This window comes from Talpa occidentalis, unplaced genomic scaffold (assembly GCF_014898055.3).
Source record: "Talpa occidentalis isolate TD23 unplaced genomic scaffold, MPIMG_talOcc4v2.1 talOcc4.8, whole genome shotgun sequence".
Classification (NCBI taxonomy): domain Eukaryota; kingdom Metazoa; phylum Chordata; class Mammalia; order Eulipotyphla; family Talpidae; genus Talpa; species Talpa occidentalis.
The window spans coordinates 18,607,300-18,631,713 of NW_023605194.1; the positions used below are offsets into that span (position 1 = coordinate 18,607,300).

The 24,414-nt window shown below is 36.3% G+C and overlaps 1 protein-coding gene across 1 annotated transcript; it reads left to right on the forward strand.

Moving 5' to 3' along the window:
• On the forward strand, nt 1–24,148 carry PCGF6 (polycomb group ring finger 6). Its single transcript, XM_037496452.2, is given in 11 exon segments — nt 1–202; nt 205–383; nt 1,443–1,542; nt 1,633–1,729; nt 2,525–2,580; nt 2,680–2,739; nt 3,625–3,733; nt 7,953–7,980; nt 15,638–15,736; nt 20,434–20,520; nt 22,959–24,148. Coding segments are annotated over 11 exon segments (1,047 nt in total). The 5' UTR covers nt 1–27; the 3' UTR covers nt 23,016–24,148.
• The last annotated feature ends 266 nt before the right edge of the window (nt 24,149–24,414 follow it).

Genomic DNA, 24,414 nt, shown 5'->3' on the forward strand with positions numbered 1-24,414 from the left:
CCTCGCGTCTGCCGAGGTGTGGAGGCTATGGAGGGAGCCCCGGGGGTGATCACGGGCAACGCGGGCGCTTCCAAGGCCGAGGAAGTAGCCATGCCGCCCCCGCCCCCGACCTCCCCTCCCGCCCTCACCCCGGCGCCCTCCGAGAGCGAGGAGGGTCCGCCGCCCTTGCCTGAGGCGGGGGCTCCGGGCTGCTCGGGCTCCCGGCCCCTGAGCTGGAGCCGGAGCGCAGCCTGAGCCGCTTGAGGGGCCGCTTCGAGGACGAGGATGAGGAGTTGGAAGAGGATGAGGAGCTGGAGGAGGAAGAGGAAGAGGAGGAAGAGGAGATGAGCCACTTCTCACTGAGGCTGGAGGGGGGGCGGCCCGACTCCGAGGACGAGGAGGAGGTATTTACAGCCCTGCCCGACCCCCTCGACCCCCTCGGGCTGAGGGGCCTCGGGTGCGAAGGCCCGGCCCGGCCCCCAGCTCGCGGCTGCAGCTTTGGGCTCTTGAGTCGACTCCCCCTCCCTACCCCGCTGGCCGCAGAGTGTGGTGGGGACTGGCCTTTGCTCCCCACCCGACTCCTGGCTCACTTACTTTGTGAGGTTCTTGAAGATCACAGGCTCTCGACTCACTCGTTCAGTCAGTAATTACTGAGCCTACTACGTGCCAGGCTGGTCGGTGCCGCGGGTACAATGACCCTGCTTTGCAGGAGCTTCCAGTTGGACGGACGGTCACTTTCTACAAGGTTCCCCCCCACCCCAAACCCCCCAGAAATGTCTAATCTGACTTTTTAAAACGCATAATTCATCAAGTTAGGTAATACACTTAGTATTAATTTATTAACCACCAATATTTGGAAACTTTGCCCATTTTGTAATTTATAAAGATGACCCTCGGGCCTCCCCGGTGGCGCAGCGGTTGAGCGCTGGGTTGTGAAGCTGCCCGCGGCCTCTGCGGCGCCGGTTCGATCCCCAGCTGCTCCCCGGCCACCGGAGGAGGATCCCACATGGCGCGCAGACCTCTCCTGCCGCCCGCTGCTCCCCTCAGCAGTGTACTTCGGCCCTTCTGCCTGCTCTGCTCCCCGCTCTGGCTCTGGTGAATTCTCTCACCCTCCCGCGCTTCTGACTGTGCCCAGTGCATGTATGAACAAAACAAACAAATATAATAAATAAATAAATAAAAACATGCCTCTATTAAAAAAAAAAAATAAAAAAAATTAAAAAAAAAAAAAAAAGATGACCCTCATTAGGTAAAAGAATGAGACTTTAATTTAAAGAAAACATTGGTTTACATTGTGTTATTGTAACTTTCAGCAGCGTTTGAAAGGGTTAGAGGTACTGTAATTTGTTTCCGTGTTGCAGAGTAAGTTACACATTGTTTAAAATGAAGTTTTGGGTGTAACGGTTTAAGAACTTCAGAAGGCAAAGATTTGTATCGTAAAATTATTTCCATTGCATTTGCAGCGCCTGATTAATCTCTCAGAGCTGACCCCATACATCCTGTGTTCGATTTGCAAAGGTTACTTAATAGATGCAACGACCATTACAGAATGTCTTCATACCTGTAAGCATATGGTTCACATTTCTATATAATATATTCAGTTTTTGAGAGCTCTAATAAGCATCCTAACTTAACCATTTTCTTATTCAACAGTTTGTAAAAGCTGCATTGTAAGACATTTTTACTATAGCAACAGATGTCCAAAATGCAACATAGTAGTACATCAGACACAACCTCTTTATAATATAAGGTAAGAGGAATAACTAAGTAAAAATTATATTTTAAATATACTTTTTATTAAACCTTGAAGTTGTGCAGCTGGGAATAAATTCTTGATACATCTCAAAATTAGAAGAAAAGGAAATACATTCTTTTTTAAAAAATGCATAGAGAGCACTTACTATGTACCAGGCACTGTGATATCAGCTGGGAACTGAAAAAAGGCACAGACCTCTTTTTCTTGAGGATTTTATTTCCCATCACTCAAGTTAATGAGGCTAGTTTAGGTTTGTCATTTTCAGTGTATTTAGAATTATATTTTCTATAAGTAATATCTGGAACACCTGGTCTCTTTAGAATAGCCTATTATACATCATTGTAACTTATTAATCAAGATTTCAGTTGATGTTCAGTTTCCTAAGGTAAGGAAAGTGCTATAAGTGGATTGCTTTCATTCATTCAGTAAATAGTATTATGTTTTTACTGTCTTCATAGAAGAATACTTTGCAGATGATATGCAGTCTCTGCCGTTAAGCTCTCAAAAGGGAATAAGATCAGTATAATTTGATCATCAATACAATAAGATCAATACAAACTATTCAAGAGTCTATAATTACTTAAAATTATGAATACATATAATTACTAAAGGTTCTCTTAGGTGAGTTATATCTTAGGAGTAATGAGGGCACCTACAAGTAACTCACCTCCGAGAAAGAAGATATTCACTCCTAAGAGAAAATAATTACCTGCAAAGAACATCAATCACTCTGTGCCAAAATGCATTTTTCTGAATTCTGAGGCATTCTCCATCCTTTCCTTTTATTAGGTTGGACCGACAGTTACAAGACATAGTGTACAAATTAGTGATCAATCTAGAGGAAAGTAAGTTTTTTTTATTACATAGTTGTGATCCCACAGTCTCTGCTGACTCTACTAGTTACATTTTAAGTGTAATTTAGTCTGTGTTTTATCATTTTTTAGGAGAAAAAAAGCAAATGCATGATTTCTATAAAGAAAGAGGTCTAGAAGTACCTAAACCTGGTAAGTTTGGGTGTATATCATGATGTATTTGTAGATTAAAGAATTCTAACTTAAATTAATTCCCTTTGAGTTCTTTCTGATGATAGCTGTTTTTGTAATGATCAAAGAGAAATATTTTGAAGGTTTTGATATAATTCAATTTAATTATAGGAATTAAAGAGTACAGACTATGGGGCTAGACTGAATTTCATCCTAGCTCTGCCATTTTATCAGCTATATGACTTTGGCAAATTGATTTAGTGTCTCAGTTTCTTTGTCTATAAAAAAGGGATAGGGAAAGTACTTTATAAAGTTATAAGGGTACATTGACTGATACAAAGCACTTAAAACAGTGTCTGGAACATAGTAACTGTTTCAACATTAGTTTTTATGGTGGTGATAATGTCACAGATTTGTATTTAAATCCTGGTTCTTCCATTTACTTTATGGATACTTTAAGCAAATTGCCCGAGTTTACTGAACTGTTACCTCAGTTTCTTTACATCTTTTTTAAAAAAAAAAGTAGCAACACCTTTACCATGGAATTATAGTAAGAACTAAATGAGATGATACATGTAAATTTCTATGCATTGAGCCCTATTATAGAGTAGTGTTTGTTAAGGGTTATCTACAGTTGTCACTGCTATGATTAACCCTCTGTGTGGCCCTGTGACAATCCAGCCACACATACTCGCCTTCCATTGTAAAGTAGTCCCCAAGCTTGCTGACTGTTTTTCATTGGCCTTGATGGATTAGATTAGCTGATGTTATTAAAGAAAGAGAGATTGAGTGCTTTATGATTTTGTAAATATTTGACAGTTAAAATATGTGTGTAATTATTTTTCAAAGATCTCAATTTATGAAATTTTTGTTCTAACTCCCCTTTTTTGTTTGACTATCAAATAGCTGTTCCACAGCCAGTCCCTTCAAGCAAAGGAAGATCTAAGAAAGTCTTAGAATCAGTGTTTCGTATTCCCCCTGAACTTGATATGTCTTTATTACTAGAATTCATTGGGTGAGTACCTCTTAACCTTAAAATAAAAACTTTATAATGTTCTGACAGTTATGAAATCATCCTGAACTCAGGTAAACTGAAGTTTTCTTGATATCCTTGAAAATCAGTTATGAAATATTTAAGACTTATAAAAAGGTCTAAATAGTTGTACAGTAATTTGTAGCACCATCATCTGGTTTAAGGAATAAACCATGTTAATTTAGGAAAAGCCTTTGGCCACTTCTTCCTGTTACTTCCCCTTCCCTTAGGATTAATAGTGATTGTCATTTTCATTCATTTTTTTTTTTATATATTATATGTGTCTCTAAGCAATATGTGGAAGTGGTTTTGCCCATTAAAAAAAAAATTTGTGGCATCAAACTGTGTTTTTTAACTTAATTTTTCACTCAACATTGTCTGATTCATTTATGTTGAAATATGTAACTCTGGTTCATTTTCTCCATTGCCTCTGAGCCTCTTAGATATACCCTGATTTATCTCTTCTTGTTCTGTGAAATATTTAGGTTGTTTCTAGTTTTTCTTGCTGTTATAAACAATCTTGTTTCAAACATTTTACGTCCATTTCTCCTTATATATATGTGAGATAGTTCTCTAAGAAGGTAGACTTGTTGAATCATAGGATATGTTCATCCTTAACTTTATTGGATTTTGCCTAAATGTTTTCCTAAGTAGTTGGGCATCTTTCCATAAATTGCTTCTTTCAAACACTGTACCATATAGTGTACCCCATTATGCTGCAAATAGACTGTCATGGTAACAGAGTTGGCATGTATAAGTTGTAGTTTCCAAGATACTTACATAGTTCACAGAATAAATAAAATGTCTTGGAAAATCTAGATTTTTCAATTTATGTCATAGATAACTATTTTACTATTCAGTCATTTTTTTTTTATAATTCTAGGTTGCCTATATCATTTGCTTAGTATGTAGCTTATATGAATTCTGTTTATTTCTGTGTAATCTTCCTATGTTCCCAAATGGGTATTAAGAATCCCTAAGAAGTGAGAAACTTTTTTATGCCTTCATAAAGCCCTCAGATAATGAAATAAAGATCTCTTTGGAGGAGAGCCTCCCTAGTGGCACAGGGGTTAAAGTCTCAGCTCTAGCAAGCTGTCCCCAGCCACTGCAGCATGAGTTCAATCCCCGGCCAGGGAGGTAACCCACATGGTGCAGCAGACCTCTCCTGTCTCACCTGCTGCTCCCCTCAGCAGTGTATATCAGTAGATCTGCCAGTTCTGCTCCCCACTCTGTCTTTGGTCAATCCTCTCACCCCCACCCCTTCGCCACCTCTGGCCTATACCCCAGTTCTTGTATGCATAAATAAATAAAACTAAATCTTAAAAAAAAAAAAATCTCTTTGGAGGAATGAGAAGAAACCATGTAATACTAAACTTGAAACTAGCCATTTCTGTTACTAAAGAATGTGATCTAGCTTAAATGTCCAGAAGGGAACTACTTAAAAGATGTCATATAGAACTTGATTATGTGCTAGGATAAGTACTAATATTGAACATTCTCCAAGATGTCATAAGTGAAAATAGCAAGATGAAGAAGAGAATAAGCCCAACTTTTCATTGTATTTGAATTTTTACTTTGTAACCTGATTTTTAATGTCTAGTTAGCATTTGTGTTGCCATAAAAGTCAGATTAATAGAAGCAACCCTTAAGGCAGAACAAATGGCAGAAAAGATTTAACCTAGGTGGACAAGTATAAGGGTAAACTTGGTTTAATTGGTGATCTTGATTGAATTGGAAGAGGGAAAAACTGAGGTAGGGCCAGCCTGTCACCAGTGAATTTTCAACCATAAGAAATTAGAATTCGGGGCCTCCCTGGTGGCACAAGGGGTTAAGCATCAGCACTATGAAGCAATCTGCAGCTACTGCAGCACAAGTTTGATCCCTAGCCAAAGAGGTGACCCACATGGTGCAGCAGATCTCTCCTGTCTCACCCACTGCTCCCCTCAGCAGTGTATTTCAGTAGATCCACCTGTTCTGCTCCCCATTCTGTCTCTGGTGAATCCTCTCACCCTCCTGCACCTCTGGCCTGTACCCCAGTTCTTGTATGCATAAATAAATAAATCTTTTTTTTAAAAAAAAGAAATTTGACATGAGGCTTCTCCCTAAATTGCATGTTTTGTGATCTGAAAAGAGTCTTTTACTATTTCTTTTTTTCAGTTTCTCTGTGTAAAGTAGAAAGTTAGAGAAAGAATGACTCAGACAGTATAGTGTGTATAGAAGCCATAGGCTGTTTAGGCAGGATAGTGTGCATTCGAAGTCTAATTCACACTTTGTAGCCCTTGAGCTGTGACTTAATTTCTCTGATAATCAGATTTTTAATTTCTAAATTGGGGATTTTAATAGTAAACAGCAGAATTATAAGAATCAACATATGTTGGACCTGCCTGGTGGCCTAATGGTTAAGTCTGAGCGCTATCACCACTACAGCCAGGGAGTTAACCCACATATGGCACAGCAGACCACTCCTGTCTTGCCCACTGTTCCCCTTGGCAGTGTATTTCAGTAAATCTAGCTGCTCTGCTCCACACTCTGTCTCTGTGAATCCTCAAACCCCCTTTACGTCTGGCCTGTAATCCAATTCTTCTGTGCAAAAGTAAAGGCTTTTTAAAAAAGAATCAACATGTTACTCTTAACATGTCTAAACTATTATCGATATGTAAATATTGAAATAAATATAGGATCATTCAAATATAAAGGTTTAAGCAGTCTGTGGTTCTATCATGTATACAACATTTGCCTAAAAATAAGATGACTCACAATGTGAATGAGACAAGTGTGATAGAGCAGAAATTTGATGCTCAGTGGTATGTAGTAAACCAGGGAGGTGATACTCCACTGTATGCTGTACTGGTCAAACTAGAGTACTGGGTACTACCTTTTAAGCGAGTTGTTGGTAAACTGAGGTGTAACTGGAATGGTAAAAGGTTTGAAAATCATGTTACATGTGCTAGTGGAAGGAACAGAAATATTTAGTCTGAAGATGAGAATCATTATGTTAAGTGAATAATTTCAAATAGTTAGAATTGGAAAAAGAACCAAAAGGCAAAACTAGAACCAGCAGGTATAAGTTACAGGGAGAAATATATTTGATTCTGTACAAGCAAGCAATATCTAACAAAGTTGTCCACAAATGGAGTGGACACCCTTATCATTTAGGAAACTCTTTATCTCTTTAGATATTCAAGCAGAAGTCAGATGCCCATATCTCATATATTCTATAGAAACTGTTCATGTAAAGAGTAGAATATTTTATAACTCTTAAGATTGTATTATAAACTTAGAATTATATGTATAATATGTATGCATAAATTTATATTTTATGTTAATGTAATTTAGTGTATATTGTGTAAATATATTTATAATCTAATTTATATATTTTACTCTGTTTCTATATTATATTTGTATTATAGGAACACTCTGGAGGTGATGCAATTGTCTATCTTGACACAACATGATAGAGAAGAATGAACATGGGCTTTGATGCTAGGCACACCTGAGTTTGAATCCCAGCTTTATAACTTACTAGTTCTTGACTTTAAATAAAGTTATTAAGCTTAATTTTCTTCATTTGTAGAATGGGGATATTGCAGGGCTATTGTGAGGATGAAATTAGAAAGATGAATAGTATCTAAAGATCTAATATAGTGCCTGGTACATAGTAGATGCTCAACAAGTTAGTACCCCTGGTCTCCCTTATTACATAAAAGCAGTTGGTTTAATAAGGAAATCTCTTGTACTTCTGGGTGAAAGATAAACTGAGTAACTTATACCCAAGTGATTATGCAACATGCTACAAGTAAAACCACAGGAAATATAACAGTATTCTTGAAAAAATCTATCTTGTACTATGGAGGAATAAAACACTTAAATTATATTAGAAAGGGGAAGTTGCTAAATCTAGGAGAAATCTACATATTAAGAATAAACTTTTATATGTCAATTATACATCAATTCAAAAAAAAAGGGGATATACTTTTAAATCATGAAAGTAAGTATACAAAGTAGTATGAAATACTGCCTTTGCCTTACCAGTAGGTGGCAGAAATGGCAATGAATTACAATTGTTTTTTTTTCATAAAGGGTTAGGTGACCATGTTTTAAAATTAAATTTATATTCCTCAAATATTTATATTATTTTCCTGTTATTGTATGATTAAACATAAAAAGTATTTTATTGATTAATTTTGCTCTCATTTTTCAGTGCTAATGAAGGCACGGGACATTTTAAGGTATTTTATTTTTATTTTTTATTTATTTCACAAGAAGACTCGGTAGCACACAAATTTGCCAAGTTAGCAATCATATGGAGATTGTCTTCAACGACAATAAAGAGTGTTTTATAAATAAAAGTTGTTGGAATATGAAATCAATTCTTTATTGTTCTCTTATAATAGGTTTATAAAAAAGAGTTAAGTAGGAATTTGTTATAAATTAGAACAGTGGTCTTAGAAGAAATAAGTGATTCTCTAAATTCTAAAGCCAAGTGATTTATTAATTTGGTAATAAAGATTTTAAAGCATTTTTTGGCATAGCTGGCATTTAAAGTTAAGTATGAGCTAAAATTTTATTTACACATTACATTTTTAGCTCAGTAACCTACTCTGACTTCTTACTTCGTCATTTACTGAACTTTTAGAGGTAAAAATGCACTCCTTCGGAACGTACTTAAGTTCAGAGTTGTCTTAAAGATCCCACTGTCACAGGTGCCACTGAACACAGTGTTGGTCCTAGAGTATGAGTCACTCTAAAAAGGTAGCTTTTTTAAGTGGGGTAAATCAGACCTTACAGTTACTTGAGATTGTAGACATATAAGGATATAGGTGACTTTGATCCATTTAGGTTTTTGGTGACTGTCAAAATCTATACTGAAATTTGGGTGAATTATACCTGGTAGTTACACTGTTTTGTTTTGTGAATATACTGACTTTGTGATGTGAAATAAAACGTAGGAATAGATGAGTACTTCTCTAGATGGATTGTGTTAATAGATGTTTCCCAGAGATCATTGTGGGGGAGGGAATGCAGTGTTCAGTAAATCTGAATCTCTTCTATATTTTAAAATATCAAACTAATGGTTGATTAGTTTTAGGAAGTTCTTTCATCATAATGTGGTTGGTGAGAAAGTGATAGATACATTTCTATATGTATAGAACATTTCTATAGAGTATATAACCTTTCTATAGCGTATGTATTACATATTCTAAGAGTTCCCTGAAGGTATCTGTCAAGTGACCTATAGTAGATAAACAAGCCAACCGAGTGTAAAAACTTCATGAAAAAAGAACTGGAAATTAAATTGAAACATTATTACTTCCACAACAGCATATAAGCACTAGAATATTTATATGTTCTGATCCTCACACATCCAAAAGGTAAGATGACAATACCACCAATGAACTGTTCTTGCCAAAACAAACAAAAATGAAACTGATCATGCCCTTAAATTTAAATACTAATTTATAGGAACTGTAGAGGACAAAGGAACACTTTAAATGACACTGTAGGAATAAATTCAGTGTAATAAACCAAATCTAGACAGAGGAAAACTAGAGACAACTAATTCTATTTCTTCAGCAAATAAAAGGGGAGAAGGTGAAGAAAGAATGTATAGATAGAACATATTGAATAAAAGAGACTCAAGGGATATGTCAACTAATTACAGTGTCTAAAGTCAAATCCAATAGATTTGATTTGAAAATAAGCTGTTAAGAATTTATGAGAAAATACCTCCAAATTGGAAAACATTCCAGATATCCATCAACTGATGAGTTCTTGACCAAAAAAAAAAAGGAATGCATGTATAACTGATATATATATATATATATGATATTGATAGGCCTTGAAAACATGCTAAGTGAAAGAAGCCAGTCACAAAAGAGCACACATTGTAAGATTCCATATGTATGAAATATCTAAAACAAGTTTTTATAGAAACAAAATAAATTGCCAGAAGCTCAAAGAAGGGAAATTGGGAGTAAGAACTAGTCGTTGACATAGGGCTTCTTTTTGGGTGATTAAAATGTTCTGAAATTAGATTGTTGTGATGCTTGTACAACTTTATAAATACACTAGAACTATTGAGTTATACACTTTACAATGGTAAATTTAATGATGTGAATTTTGAAAGTATCTAAACCAGGATCCAATAGAAAATTTGAATAGGAGAATTTATAATTTACTTGGTATATACATTTTAGGGCTACAAAAATGTACCCGGTAAAAAATAATATATGCATACATTAGAACTTTAGTTTGAGTTTACTGTGATGATTTTTTTTTCATGAAATCTTTTATATTTTCTTAGCCCTAAAAATAATGAAATCATTTTCTATTAGATAAAACATAATTGAGACAGCTGGTGAAATTTGAATATTTACTAGATATTTTTTCATATGAAAGAATGTTAAAGTGTGATAATAGTATTATTTTTAAAAATGTTCTTTTAGAGATGTATACTGAAATATTTACAAATGAGTATGTCTGAGATTTGCTTCAGAACAAATCTGGGAAATGAGGGCAAGGGCGTATAATAGTTGGGTTAGGACATGGGTGGGGTATATTTAAAACAAGATTGACCTTAAGTTGATAAAACTATATAATAGGTATATTGGAAATTATTATGCTATTCTCGCATAGTTTTGAGACATTGTAATGTCTAAAACAGATTACAGTTAATTTGCGGTATTTATGTTTGTAAGAAGAGACAAATGGTCCTATTAAGTCTGCATTTAGAGAGTTGTTAATTTCCTAAAATTATCTTTTATACTTTCTCAGTTAACATATCTGCAGTCTTATTGTTTAATTTTGTAGTTATAATGGAATTTAATATATAGCCTTTGACATAGATCACTATTTTCTATTACTTAAAGAGTTTTTATACCTTATCTTTGAGTTCAGATATGCATGTGTGACTAGGATGATGGCTGGTTGTTAAACCTTTTACCATGTAGATCTGTGGCATGAAAATCTTAAGCTTTATTTTATATGTTTCAACTTAAAAGCATTTCACAAACTAGTAATTTAGTCCAGAAAAATTTTCCCAGGAGTTATTTTATTTACTTTTAATTATTTTAAAAATAAAATATTTTAGCATACTAAAAAGTAGACCAAATAATACTCACGTATCCATCATCCAGCATGACCAGTTAACTATTAGCCCATTTAATTTCCTATCTACCTCCATCCACTTAACCTTGTTTCTAGTGTTATTCTGAAACAAAAACCCAGCATTTTACCACTTCATCTGTAAATATTTCAGTACCATTAAAAGATGAGTCTTAGTGACCACACATCCTACCAAAAAATAAATTAGAAAAATGTTAGTGTCATGAAAGATTAAAAATAAAACAGCAGGGCCTCCATAGTGGCACCAGGGGTTAAGCACAGCACTATGAAATTGTCTGCAGCCTCTACAGCACAAGTTTGACCCTGCCCACCAGGGAGATACCCACATTGTGCTGCAGGCCCTCTTTTCTCACCCACTGCTCCCCTCAGCAGTGTGTTTCAGTCATTCTGCCTGTTCTGTTCCCCACTCTGTCTCTGGTAAATCCTCTCACCCCCCACACCTCTGGCCTGTACCCCAATTCTTGTATGCATAAATAAATAAATCTTTCAAAAAATAAAATAAAAATAGAATGGCAGAACTGTTCCAGAGACATGTCAGCAAAATGCTTTGTGATCTTCATTAGATCCTGGATTGAACTAAAAACATTTTATATAAAGGACATTAGAACAATTGAAGAAATTAGAGCTTAGACCTATGTATATAATTATGTATATTGCTAAGTTTCCTGAGTACTTTATAAATTTCCTAATAATTATATTGTACATATATAGGAGAATGTCTTTATTCTGAGAGGAAAACTGCTGATGTTTTGGGGGATGAAATGTCTCACATCTGCAAATAACTCCAATGATTCCAGAAAATATACATATATACATGCAAATATACATTGAAAGAGATAAATATAGCAATATATGAGCAGTTCATAAACTAGGGAAAGATCTAGATGCACATTGTACTATTCTTACAGCTTTGTAAGTTTGTCAGTTTTCAAAAGAATGATGACTAGTAAATGAAAATTAATTTGTTATCAATTATCTAGTTACTAGTATTCAAATTTTAAGTTGTCTCAATTGGAGTATTATTTTTTTGTTGTTGTTGTTTTTAAAATAAAACACTGTGAGTTAGGATCTATGAAGTTCATTCATTATATTGGTTGATAGGTCTTTAAATCTGTAGGTTTTTCCATTTCTTATTTTCTTACAATTTATTATTGACAAAACTGACTCATCTAGATGTTGGATCTTTGTGGTATAATTTAACATGTTCTTTTGTTTCCTGTCTTTCCCGTAAATTGGTAGTTAAATATTAATGTAAGTACCGATTAGACAGGTTGACTTGATAGAAGCAAGAACAAGTCATAGGTGGTGGTATTTTGTCCATCTGGAGACACATTGTATCTGGTTATTTGTGTCTCTTTGTTATGTTAGCAGACATTGGTGATCAATATCTAAGACTACTGATATAGTAGTAGTTGAAAAATGATGCTATCATTCCTTCTTTCTGAAGTTGAAATGCTTCCATAAGAGAAACTTCCCTTTATTTATTTGGTTAACCAGTGGTAGAGTTAACAGTGGAGGCAGGATAAGTGCTTGATTCTTTCTCCACACTTAACAAGGTCAAAATAATAAGTTGACTCATTAATGTACTCCAGTCATGACCAATTAGGTTTTGTTGTTTTTTAGTATGAACTCATCAATTTGAATGTATTTGTAGTTTAAGTCCATTTCATTTATTATCCTTATTGATCTTCAAATTGTCCTATCATATTCTACAATAGCCTCCTTGCCATTTGATGTGAAAAGACATTACATGCTCAATTTATACATTTCTTGCCTCAGATATAGAATCAGTCATTTCTTCAAGGTGTCTTAGTTCTGTTTGGTGGTACTTCAAAAATCACACTCTAGTTGTTAGGGGTTCACTTTGCTACTGGGTTGGTGAACTTTTTTAGCCCTTTTCAGCTGACAGAGGTAAGAATTTTTTTCTAGTTACGAGTTCATAGCATCTTTTTAGAAGACATTTATAATGATATGCATTACTGACAGCCAGAAAATAACTGAATGTCATTTTTAGTCTCCCTGCAGATCTTATATTAGTTGATTATCTCAAGTTTCATATTAAATTGGCAGGAAAGATTACAGTTTTTAGTTTCAAAGTATAATTCTTCAGAATTTATTTGCAGATGGTAGAAAGCTAGTAGGTGTAGCAGAAAAACTGTGTTGATCATCTGTTTGAGAGCTGCTTTGGTAGCCTTAAGCAAAAAAATAACAACTAAAGGAAATTCTTATTAAAAAACTGGATTTGAATTATATGGGGAAAAGCATCCTGTTAACTTATAAACCTGGGGTATTTGGACTAAGGTTTTTTTCTTTCAGATATAATTGTGTCCTAGGTGATCTAAAAAGTACTGTATTAATAACCTTAGCTGAGTTGAATCAATTTTAACAAATGTGGGGTGAGGTGCTTACTAAGAATTTACAAATGAGGGATATTGGACTGTTTACTTTGATGCCTGAAGTCTGCTATTGAGATTGGTAAGCCCAGGAAATTACATTCAGAAGTGCACTAGTTGGCAGACATCTAGCTAGGCATCTAGCTAGGCATCTAGCTAGACATCCAGAATAGCAGCCTCTTGAAACTCCTGGTATTCTCTGATAATCAAGTAGCACTACTAGAAATGAGATGTCTTGGGAACTCCAACTGGGGCACTCACTGCTTTATCTCCTTGTTAGAGAGACTGCCCTAGCTTTGTGAGATGATTCCTAGTCTGCATTAAAAGAATTTCTAGATTATATCAATGTCCCATAATGACAGCTATAACTTCTATAAGAGTTCTTTCATATAAAGAGCAAAATGATCATGGTACAGTAGTAACTAAGTGCTTATTATGTGTCAGGAATTGTTAATGGTGCTTTTCATACATTAACTTGCTTTCCTTGTGATAATTAGGTGAGTTAGGTGCCATTATTATCTCTGTTGTACATATGGGGACATGGAAACATTGAAAAATTCAGCGGCTTACCCAAATACTTGCAAGTAGAAAATGGCAGAATCAGGATTTGAACTCAGGCTGTCTCTATCTGGAATATTAATACTGTTGTTTGCAATACTTATTTGCAATACTTCTAATAACAGGTCTATAGTCAGGAAATGTCTTAAGAAACCAAACTAAGGATAAGAAAGCTGAGCTCTATTTTAAGGAACAAACATGTGACTATCTTGTATAGGTCCTGTTGGTTGCCATTCTGAGCTCCCTCTCTGCAGTGCTAGGAAAAAATTGCTGTAATTTTCTTTAAAGGTTCCCTTTCAGTTCTGATTACCTCAGCTTTTCATTTGCATTAGATAGTAGTATCATTAAAATTGACTCAGGGCATCCCTGGTGGTGTAGGGGTTAAGTCTCAGTGCTTTCGCATCATTATCTTACAGCCTGAGTTTGATCCCTAGCCAGGGAGCAAACCCACATATGGTGCAGCAGACCTCTCCTGTCTTGCCTGCTGTTCCCCTTAGCAGTGTATTTCAGTATATCCGCCTGTTCTGCTCCCTGCTCTGTCCCTGTTGAATCCTTCCCTACCCCCTTCCCCTGCACCTCAGGCCTATACCCCAGTTCTTCTATGTATAAATAAATAAAATAATTTTTTTTTTAAAAATTGCCTCATAGAGAGAGTGGGTGGGTAAGTATTAGTTTCCTTTATTAAACCCTATGGTCTCACCTTTCACTTCAGACCATTGAAACAATCATATCCCAGCCAGATGTTAAATCTTTTTACTTTCTACTTTAAAAAGTCTTTATTATAGAAATTTTAAACTTGTACAAAAGTGAATAGAAGAGTAAACTGAACCCTCACTTACCTATCATTAAAATTTAATACCTATGAGTTCATGGCCAATCTAATTTCATATATTCCTTCACAACTTTCTTTCCCATATAATTTTTTTTAAAGATTGATTTATTTGTTTGTTTATTTATTTATTTATACAAGTACAGTCAGAAGCGCAGGAGGGTAAGAGAATTCACCAGAGCAGGGAGCAGAACAGATAGACCAACAAAATACACTGCTGAGGGGAGCAGCGGGCGGCAGGAGAGGTCTGCGTGCCATGTGGGACCCTCACCAGGTGGCCGGGCATTGAACCGGCGTTGCAGAGGCTGCGGGGAGCTTCGCAACCCAGTGCTCAACCTCTGTGCCACCGGGGAGGCCCTCCCATATAATTTTGCAGCAAATCCCAGACTAGGTATAACTTTATTAGCAAATAATTAAATTTGTTTTTAAAAGGTGGGTACTTTTTACAAAAATAATCGTACTACAGTTTTTAAAATTAATGGTAATTCCTTAAACATCCATGTACTGTTTATTTACTAGTTTGTCTTATGAAAAGTTTATAGACAAAGTCAGGATCCAAATAACATCCATACATTGCAAGTTATTGATACCTCTTATTTATAACACTTGTATGCTTTTTAGTCTAGCATTTCCTCTTCCATCCTTTTTTTTTCTTACAGTTTTTGTTGTTGAAGAAACTGGGGTTGTTTTAGATATTTAATCTTGGATGTTCTCTCTCTGCCAATAAATTTTACTCTAGGTTTTATTTTTTGTGGTGTTAAAATAAGAAAATAAACTTTTCTATTTAAAAAATTGTTTATAGACCTTTCAAAGAAGGGAAGCTAAGCAGAAATTCTACTTTTCTTCTTTAATAGGTGAATTAACTCAAATTTCATAGTATTTTAATAGTCTATTGAATCAAATTTACTACAAAATTTAAGGATTATGCATATCATGTATATTTAATCTAAAAGGATTTTTATCTATTATATATTTTTGTAGCCATTGGAAAAGAAGTTTGTCCGAGTTTCTGGAGAAGCAACTATTGGGCATGTAGAAAAATTCCTCAGAAGGAAAATGGGCCTTGATCCAGCTTGCCAGGTAGAGTGCATGTGTATAAAAGATCAGTTAAGTTGTGAGGTTGCTGTTAGCATTTAAAGAAAGAGCCATCTCTAGGATTTCATGCAATGGCATTTTATGATATTATAGACATACTAAATGCTAATTGAATATTGGTACATAGTGATTCCCACTTTCAACTTTAGTCATATTTGACTTACTGTCTGTTTCCTGTCACTGGTGACCTTCTGTTGGTATCAGAGAAAAGTTGAGAATATGAGAACTTTAAAAAGCATCTAGAGGGCCTCCCTGGTGGCGCAAGGGGTTAAGACGCAACTTATAAAGCTGTCCGCAGCCTCTGCAGCACAAGTTCAATCCCGGCCGGCCAGGGAGCAACCCACATGGCACAGCAGATCTCTCCTGACCCACCCACTGCTCCCCTCAGCATTGCTCCCCTCAGACTGACTGTATTTCAGTCAGTCACCCTGTTCTGTTCCCTACTCTGTCTCTGGTGAATCCTCTCACCCACTGTACCTCTGGCCTGTACCTCAGCTCTTGTATGCATAAATAAATAAATCTTAAGAAAAAAATAAAAAGCATCTAGAACTTCAGGTCCAGCTCTTTCTTTCTTGGTAGTAGAGAAAAGAAAATATTAAGAATGGAACAGATAATTATATATGCAGATCCATTAATTTTGACTAAAATTGTTTAAGCCTTCTAAATCTAAGAGAGAGGTAAACAAGGGTTACTTCTAATATGAACAAAACATGGAACTAGTTAACCATTAACCAAAACAAAATTCTTGGTAAGCCCAGTCACTCGAACCTATTATGCTGACATTCTGTGAATCAGCAATCTCAAATAGCAAGTGTGTGGTGTGCTTTATTTATAGATAGATATGTGACTTTCATATATGGTTATTTACCAGCAGAATGGAGTTATTACTAGGAGACTTATAAACTGTGTTTAAAGTTACTTGTGGCAGATTAAAATAAAAAAGGAAGCTAGTTCTGAAAGATTGAAAAACACAGATCATGTGTTTTTAAAAGAGAGTTGAATTAATTCAAAATTCGGAAACCAGTAATTATCTGAATAGCTACCCCAGTGCCTCTGGATTATCATAGTTGATTTACTGGTATTTTGAATTGGTATTTATTATTGTATTTTGTGTCATAAATAGTTAATCCGTTGTTTTATCTTCAGATCCTATTTTACTTTTTTTTTAATATTTATTTATTTATGCCTGTTTTGGGGGCAGAACAAGCAGATCTACTGAAATACACTGCTGAGGCAAGACAGGAGAGGTCTGCTGTGCCATGTGGGTCACCTCCCTGGCTGGGAATCGAACTGGTGCTACAGTGGCTGTGGAGAGCTACATAGTGCTGCATCTTAACCCCTGTGCCACCAGGGAGGCTCCCTATTTTACTTTTATAAGATTTAGAAAATACCCATCACAGTGAACACTAAAAATTCTTTATATAAAAGATAATATTAGATTTTGTTGTTAATCCTACCATAATTAATTCTATCTTAAAAGGCAGGGTTTTTTATATTATTATTGCTTATTTGGTATATGACCTTGACCCAACTGTTGTTCCCAAGTCTTTTTAAAAAGAAATTCCAATACATCACTTGATGTCTCCCCACCATTCATTGATTTGTTTTTTCCCCACTGTTGCTAAATTGAGCAAATATGTACTTCACCTTATGAGTACTAAGATAAGAGAGAGAATTCATGCCATGAGGGGACTTAGGATTTTGTGGGAAAGATATACAAGTAAACAACTAAATGGCAACAGGACATGGTAAGTGCAACATGAGTACAAGAATGAATGATTTAACTCTGAAGGGGTCAAAGAATAGATTTGAAGAATGGGTAGGGATTTGCCAGAAGGATGAAGAAGAAACGAAGTTTCTAGTAAATAAATATATTAACACTAATTCACTCATTGAAAAATTCTATCTTGTAAGCTTTACTATGATCCTACTTTTAAAAAGAAATGGGTTTTTCCTTTTTCAAAGACTGCCTTCACATTCTGATTTCTGCTCTGAGATCCAGAAACATTATAGTATCCTTTAAGACTTGATATTCCAATAGGTAGAGGGTTGTTCAGAAAAGAGTTAATGAAACTGACCTGAAATTACTATCTTTAGAAGGGCCTACTTATAAAGTTGGCTGGCCCTTGCCTAGCTTGCACAGAGTTCCCTACACTAATATAAACATTTCCCTGTTAGGTTTTTTTTTTTTTTTTAAGATTTATTCATTTATGTATACAAGAGCTGGGGTACAGGCCAGAGGCGTGGGGGTGAGAGGATTCACCAGAGACAGAGTGGGGAACAGAACAGTCAGACTGACTGAAGAACGCTGCTGAGGGGAGCAGCAGGCAAGTCAGGAGAGATCTGCTGCACCATGTGGGTTGCTCTCTGGGCGGCCGGCAGATCGAACTTGTGCTGCAGTGGCTGCGGACAGCTGCATAGGTTGTGTCTTAATCCCTTGCGCCACCAGGGAGGCCCTCCCTGTTAGGTCTTACTGTGTGCAGACTGTACCTGCTTTTCTTTTGGGCATCTGGAACTTAGTAGTTTCTAGGCAGAGAATGACAACATGACCAGCCCTTAATAAAAACCCTATGCTGAACCTCCAGCAAGCCTTCCTAGGCACCAAAGTTGCACTTGGTTGCATTTCCACCGCTAGAGGGAGGAGTACTCTGGATGTATCTCTTCCTGGACTGGTCAAAGCATAGGAAGCCCGTACATGGATTTCTCCAGCCTCTAAGTCTTCTTCCCTTAGCCATCTAGCTTTGTATCCTTGCTGTTTCCCTGTAATAAATTACAACTATAATCAATCTGAGTTTTTTTGAGTCCTTCTGTCAACTAATGAAATGTGGGTCATGTTTGTGGCACCCTTAGAGATGTGACTCATTGATTCAAATAATTTATGAAATATTTACAGACAGGTAGTTTTTAAAAATCAACATGTAATTTAAATCAATTTTATTTTTAAAAGCTGTTCATGGTATAATAAGGGATGTTTATCATTGTAGAATAATATACATGGCATAGTCCCATTTTTATAGAAACAAAACCCATACACACATACTATATAGGACTACACATCAAATTATCGGTAACTGGCCAACCTCTCAAGGGTAAGTAAGATTAAGTCAAAAAAGAAAAATATGCTAACCAAGGCCATTAATGTATAAAATGTGGTGAAGCCCACTAAGAGTGTTAACCTCTGGATTGCAGAATATTTAATAAAAACATAATAATAGTTTCCAAATACTTTATTTTTTCATCCATCTAAGTTCTGTGCCCAAGGTCTATTTTTGCTTTTAAGTCATTTTATAAATGAATTTTGCTTTGCCAATTTAAAAACTGGTAAGTGTAAAACACAAAGTTTGTTACTAATTAGAAACTATGTAACATCAAGAGAGAGCACAGGAGTTGGCAAACTATGACCCATGGGTCAGATCAAACTTGGCACCTCAGTTCCCTTATGTGTACTTGAAATTAGTATTAGCCTTTCCATTGTTGAAAAATGAGATATTCCTTTAACAGAAATTATTCAAATAACTGAAAATTGTCTTTTTAAGCATATACCTCTTTAGTCATCGCCATGGAATTTTTTAAAAGCATTTTCCTGGGGGCCTCCCCGGTGGCGCAGCGGTTGAGTGCTGGGTTGTGAAGCTGCCCGCAGCCTCTGCAGCGCCGGTTCGATCCCCGGCTGCTCCCCAGCCACCAGAAGAGGTTCCCACATGGCGTGCAGACCTCTCCTGCCGCCCGCTGCTCCCCTCTGCAGTGTACTTCGGTCCTTCTGCCTGCTCTGCTCCCCGCTCTGGCTCTGGTGAATTCTCTCACCCTCCCGCGCTTCTGACTGTACCCAGTGCTTGTATAAATAAATAAAAATAAATCTTTAAAAAAAAAAGTCTTATTAAAAAAGAAAAGGCATTTCCCTGGTCCTCCCTGGTGGCACAGGGCTTAAAATGTCAGCTCTATCAAGCTATCCCAGCCACTGTGGCATAAATTCAACCCGAGACCTCTCCTGTCTTGCCTGCTGCTTCCCTCAGTGGTGTATTTCAGTAGATCCACCTGTTCTGGCTACCCACTCTGTCTCCCCTCTTCTGCACCTCTGGCCTACACCCCAGTTCTTGTATGCATGAATAAAATATTTTAAAAAAATTTTTCTGGCGCCTTATGCTGATATATCAAATGTAATTTCACTTGTTCTCAGATATATATTTTTTAAAGATTTATTTATTTTTATACAAGAATTGGGGTACAGGTCAGAGATGCGGGGAATGAGAGGATTCACCTGATGGAGTGGGGAACAGAACTGGCCAATGGACCGAAGTACACTTCTGAGGGGAGCAGCGGGCTAGACAGGAGAGGTCTGTGCCGCCATGTGGGTTTCTCCCTGACCGGCCGGGAATCGAACTCGTGCTGCAGAGGCTGCAGATTGCTTCATATGTTGCGTCTTAATCACTGCACCACCAGGGAGGCCCTGGTCTCAGATATTCAAGGGAATAATTTTGAATCTCACATTCCCTGTTGTGTCCTTTAGTGCTCTTTCCATTTTACTTTATTTACTACTGTAAAAAGTTTTCTAAAATCTTTCTTGCGTGTTTAATAAATGTAAAATAAAATAGCAAAGGACTAGTATGAAAATGGTTTTTTCTTTTTTCTCATGGTTTTTTGAAGCGGGAAAGCAATCTGATAGTCTTATTCTTACCTGTCTATAGGTAGATATCATCTGTGGTGATCACTTGTTGGAGCGCTATCAAACTCTAAGAGAAATTCGACGTGCAATAGGTGATGCAGCAATGCAGGTAGGTCTTACTTTATCATTCCTAGTCCTAACAGGAAAGTTACTTAATGAAAAAAAAAAAGGTCCGTGTTATCAATAAAATTATAAGAAATAATTTCTCAAAACTTACCTGGACTATAAATAATTAGAGCTAATATTTAGAGTGCTTACTGTATTGTTGGGTACCATTCCCAATGGTTTATGTGGATTAACTTTTTTTATTACTCATTATTCTATACAATGGTATTCTCTTTTTTTTTTTTTTTTTTTTAAGATTTATTTATTTATTTATTTATACAAGCACTGGGTACAGTCAGAAGTGCAGGAGGGTGAGAGAATTCACCAGAGCCAGAGCAGGGAGCAGAACAGGCAGAAGGACCGAAGTACACTGCTGAGGGGAGCAGCGGGTGGCAGGAGAGGTCTGCACGCCATGTGGGTCCCTCACCCGGTGGCCAGGGAGCAGCCAGGAATCGAACCAGTGCTGCAGAGGCTGCGGGCAGCTTCGCAACCCAGCGCTCAACCGCTGCGCCACCAGGGAAGCCCTACATTGGTATTCTTTTATCTACCATTTTAAAGACAAGGAAACAGAGGTACAGAAAGGACATGTAACTTGCCTACAGTGAATTAGTGGGTGAGACAGGGCTCAAATACAAAGGCATTTTGATTCTAGAGCCCTTGCTCTTTTTTTTTTCTGTCTGGCATTATATTAGTTTTGAAGACTGTTGGCTGACTATCTGCAAAGACCTTTCTTTAAGAAAAATTTACAGATGTTTATTAGACTTCAGAGATTCACTTACCACTTCTTGCTCAATAGATAAGAAGTTAAAGGCAACTCTTTTCATGTTTTAATTACTTTGTAATGTGAAATCTTCTAGTCAGGATAAATGAAAAGCAAGATAGGATCTACAATTTAATGAAGAGAAAAAGTGGGATCATTGAAAACGTATCACTGAACCTAGAGTGACACATTGTTTTAAGAGCTATATGACTCAGAAGCTTATGGTGTAATAAAGAGTTGATGATCTCTCAGCCTGAATAAATTTTTGTTTGTTAGAAATTTAATTTTTAAAAAATTTATTTATGCATACAAGAGCTGGGGTGTAGGCCAGAAGTATGGGGGGTGAGAGGATTCACCAGAGACAGAGTGGGGAGCAGAACAGGCAGATCTACTGAAATACACCTCTGAGGGGAACAGTGGGTAAGTCAGGAGAGGTCCACTGCACCATGTGGGGCAGCTCTCTGGCCGGGAATCGGGGATCGAACTCGTGCTGCAGTGGCTGCGGGCCCCAGTATATGATTCTTTAGAAAAATAACTATTAGGGGGCCTCCCTGGTGGCGCAAGGGGTTAAGACAGAACCTGTGAAGCTATCCGCAGCCACTGCAACACTAGTTCAATCCCCCCGCCCGCCAGGTAGCAACCCATATGGCGCAGCAGACCTCTTCTGACTCGCCCTCACCTGCTGATCCCCTCAGCAGCGTACTTCGTCCAATCTGCCTGTTCTGTTTCCCACTCTGTCTCTGGTGAATCCACTCACCCCCCACACCTCTGGCCTGTACCCCAGCTCTTGTATGCATAAATAAATAAATCTTTAAAAAAAATAGCTATTAGAATCCTTTGTCCATTAAAAAAATTGTTTTTTTTTAATGATCGAGTTGTAAGAGTTCTTTATGTATTTTAAATAGTAGTCCCTTATCAGATCCATGATTTGTAAAAATTTTCTTCCATTCAATGGGTTGTCTTTTTACTTTTTTCATGGTGACTTTTGGAGCACAAAAGTGTTTAATTTTAATGAAGTCCAATTTATCTATTTTTCCCTTTGCTCCTTTTATTTTTGATATAGTTAAGAAACCATTGTCCAATCCAAGATCATAAATATTTATACCTATATTTACCAAAGATTAATTTTGCTTGTTCTATAATGTCATATAAGTAGAATCAGAGAACGTGTACTCTTGTGTCTGGCATCTTTCACTTAGTATAATTACTATTCACAGTGATGACTCTGGATACCAAAGAAAAGTTAAATTATAATGAGTAGTCTTTAAGGACTGTGATATACTTTAGGCTTTTGTTAAATGTTTAAGAGTTCCAAAGTTTTCTTGTGAACTACATTTACATGGAAATAAATGTTTCATCTCTTATCAGATCCATGGTCTTTTTTTTTTTTTTTTTCCAAGGGAATCCCAATGCTTGTATGGTTAACTATTTAGCTATAAATAACTTATATGGATACATGGTAATTTCATAATGGTTTCCTGAGAGTCATTAAAAAGGCACATTGACAGGGGGTGTTTAGTGAAGGGGTGAATGAATAAGCAAGTTTGTTTAGTTTGGACCCTTTGCTTCTTTAAATGAGTGAATTTCACATTAGTGGGAGGTTATGAAAAATATACCAGTTTTGACTTGATTATCTACACAATTAGCTTTAAATAATTGCAAAATACTCTTTTCTCTTTCAGGATGGTCTGCTGGTCCTTCATTATGGCCTTGTGGTTTCTCCCCTGAAAATCACTTGAGAATTCGATAAGCATTATAAGGAGATTTTTGCAGGATTGCATCTTACCAAAGATTTCCATGAAATGTGTAGTTGCTACCACTTTGTGCTGTACAAGACATACTTTATCTACTTTTAGCACCAGGCACCATAGCATTTATAAGTGAAACTTGGAATGATGGAATGCATCTGTTTTACTAGAGACTATATATAAAAAGCATCCATAGCTCAGGGGAAACTTTCAAAGCAGTGAATTTTTAAATTTCTTGTGATTTCAAAAACCTTGACATTGATTTTGCTTCCTCATCTTTGAGGTAAATCGGTTGCTGTTTTCATCATTGAGCCATATCCTTTCCAAGCTGGTGGTTTGGATTCAGCTCTCTGGAATGATGCCATTTGGGTAGTCACCTATGAGGGGGAAAATATGCTTTTGAACTGAAGAAGCAACGCCAGTCTTTGTTAAACTACAGGATGGATCTTTCAGACAAGGACCAAAACTATTTACACTTTTATATGTTGATATCATATTTTGAACTTGAATCTTTTTTTATACCAGCAACACTACTACAGAGATGTTATTCAGTTGTAAAAGGAATGAATTATTATGTCTCCTGTTGGGTTTATGGCCCATCCGATAAGCCTTCAGTGTAAGAAAGACTTCTTTAACATATCTTACAAGGGGTGCTTCTTTGCAACATTATTCTTTGAATGTTTAATTGACAGTCATTTTATTTGAGCATACAATGTGATTGTCAATACCTTAAAATGGCACTACTTCTGAAAGTAATAGAAAAATTTGAGACATTTACAGAATACTTATTCATTATTTCCTCTGTAAGAGAGCTTAATGTTTATATTCCCCTTACTTTGCCTCTGGGATAAAGAATTATAAGTGTTTGAGAACTCACTTGCATGCAAAGATTTCAGTTTTAAACATTATTTTGCCTAAAGTTGGCATTGTGATGCTTTCTAAAAGATATATTTTGTAGACTAATTTTACTTTCAAATTTCCAAACCTGCATAGAAGCAATTACAACTGGACAAGAATTGGCAATTGTTTTGTAAAGAATTTGTGAATTATGTATTAATCTCAACATTTAATACAAATTTTTAATAAAATTTTATTTTAACCTATTTTGAAATGTTTGTGTTTATTGTGGATTTATCGAAAAGTAACCAAAAACCTTTGAGACAAGATACTCAAATCAAAGTTAAACTTTGAAAAGTAAAGCAAGGTTAAACTACATCACATTGATACTTAATAGACATCTGATTATATTCCACAGACATCTGATTATACCAGATGCTGTTATTTGATAATGAACAGAATAGCAATCATGGAACTAGTCATCTCTTAAATGTCTCTTGCACAAATTACCGAATATTTTTATTCTTGTCCCATATTAACCTATCAGTATAAG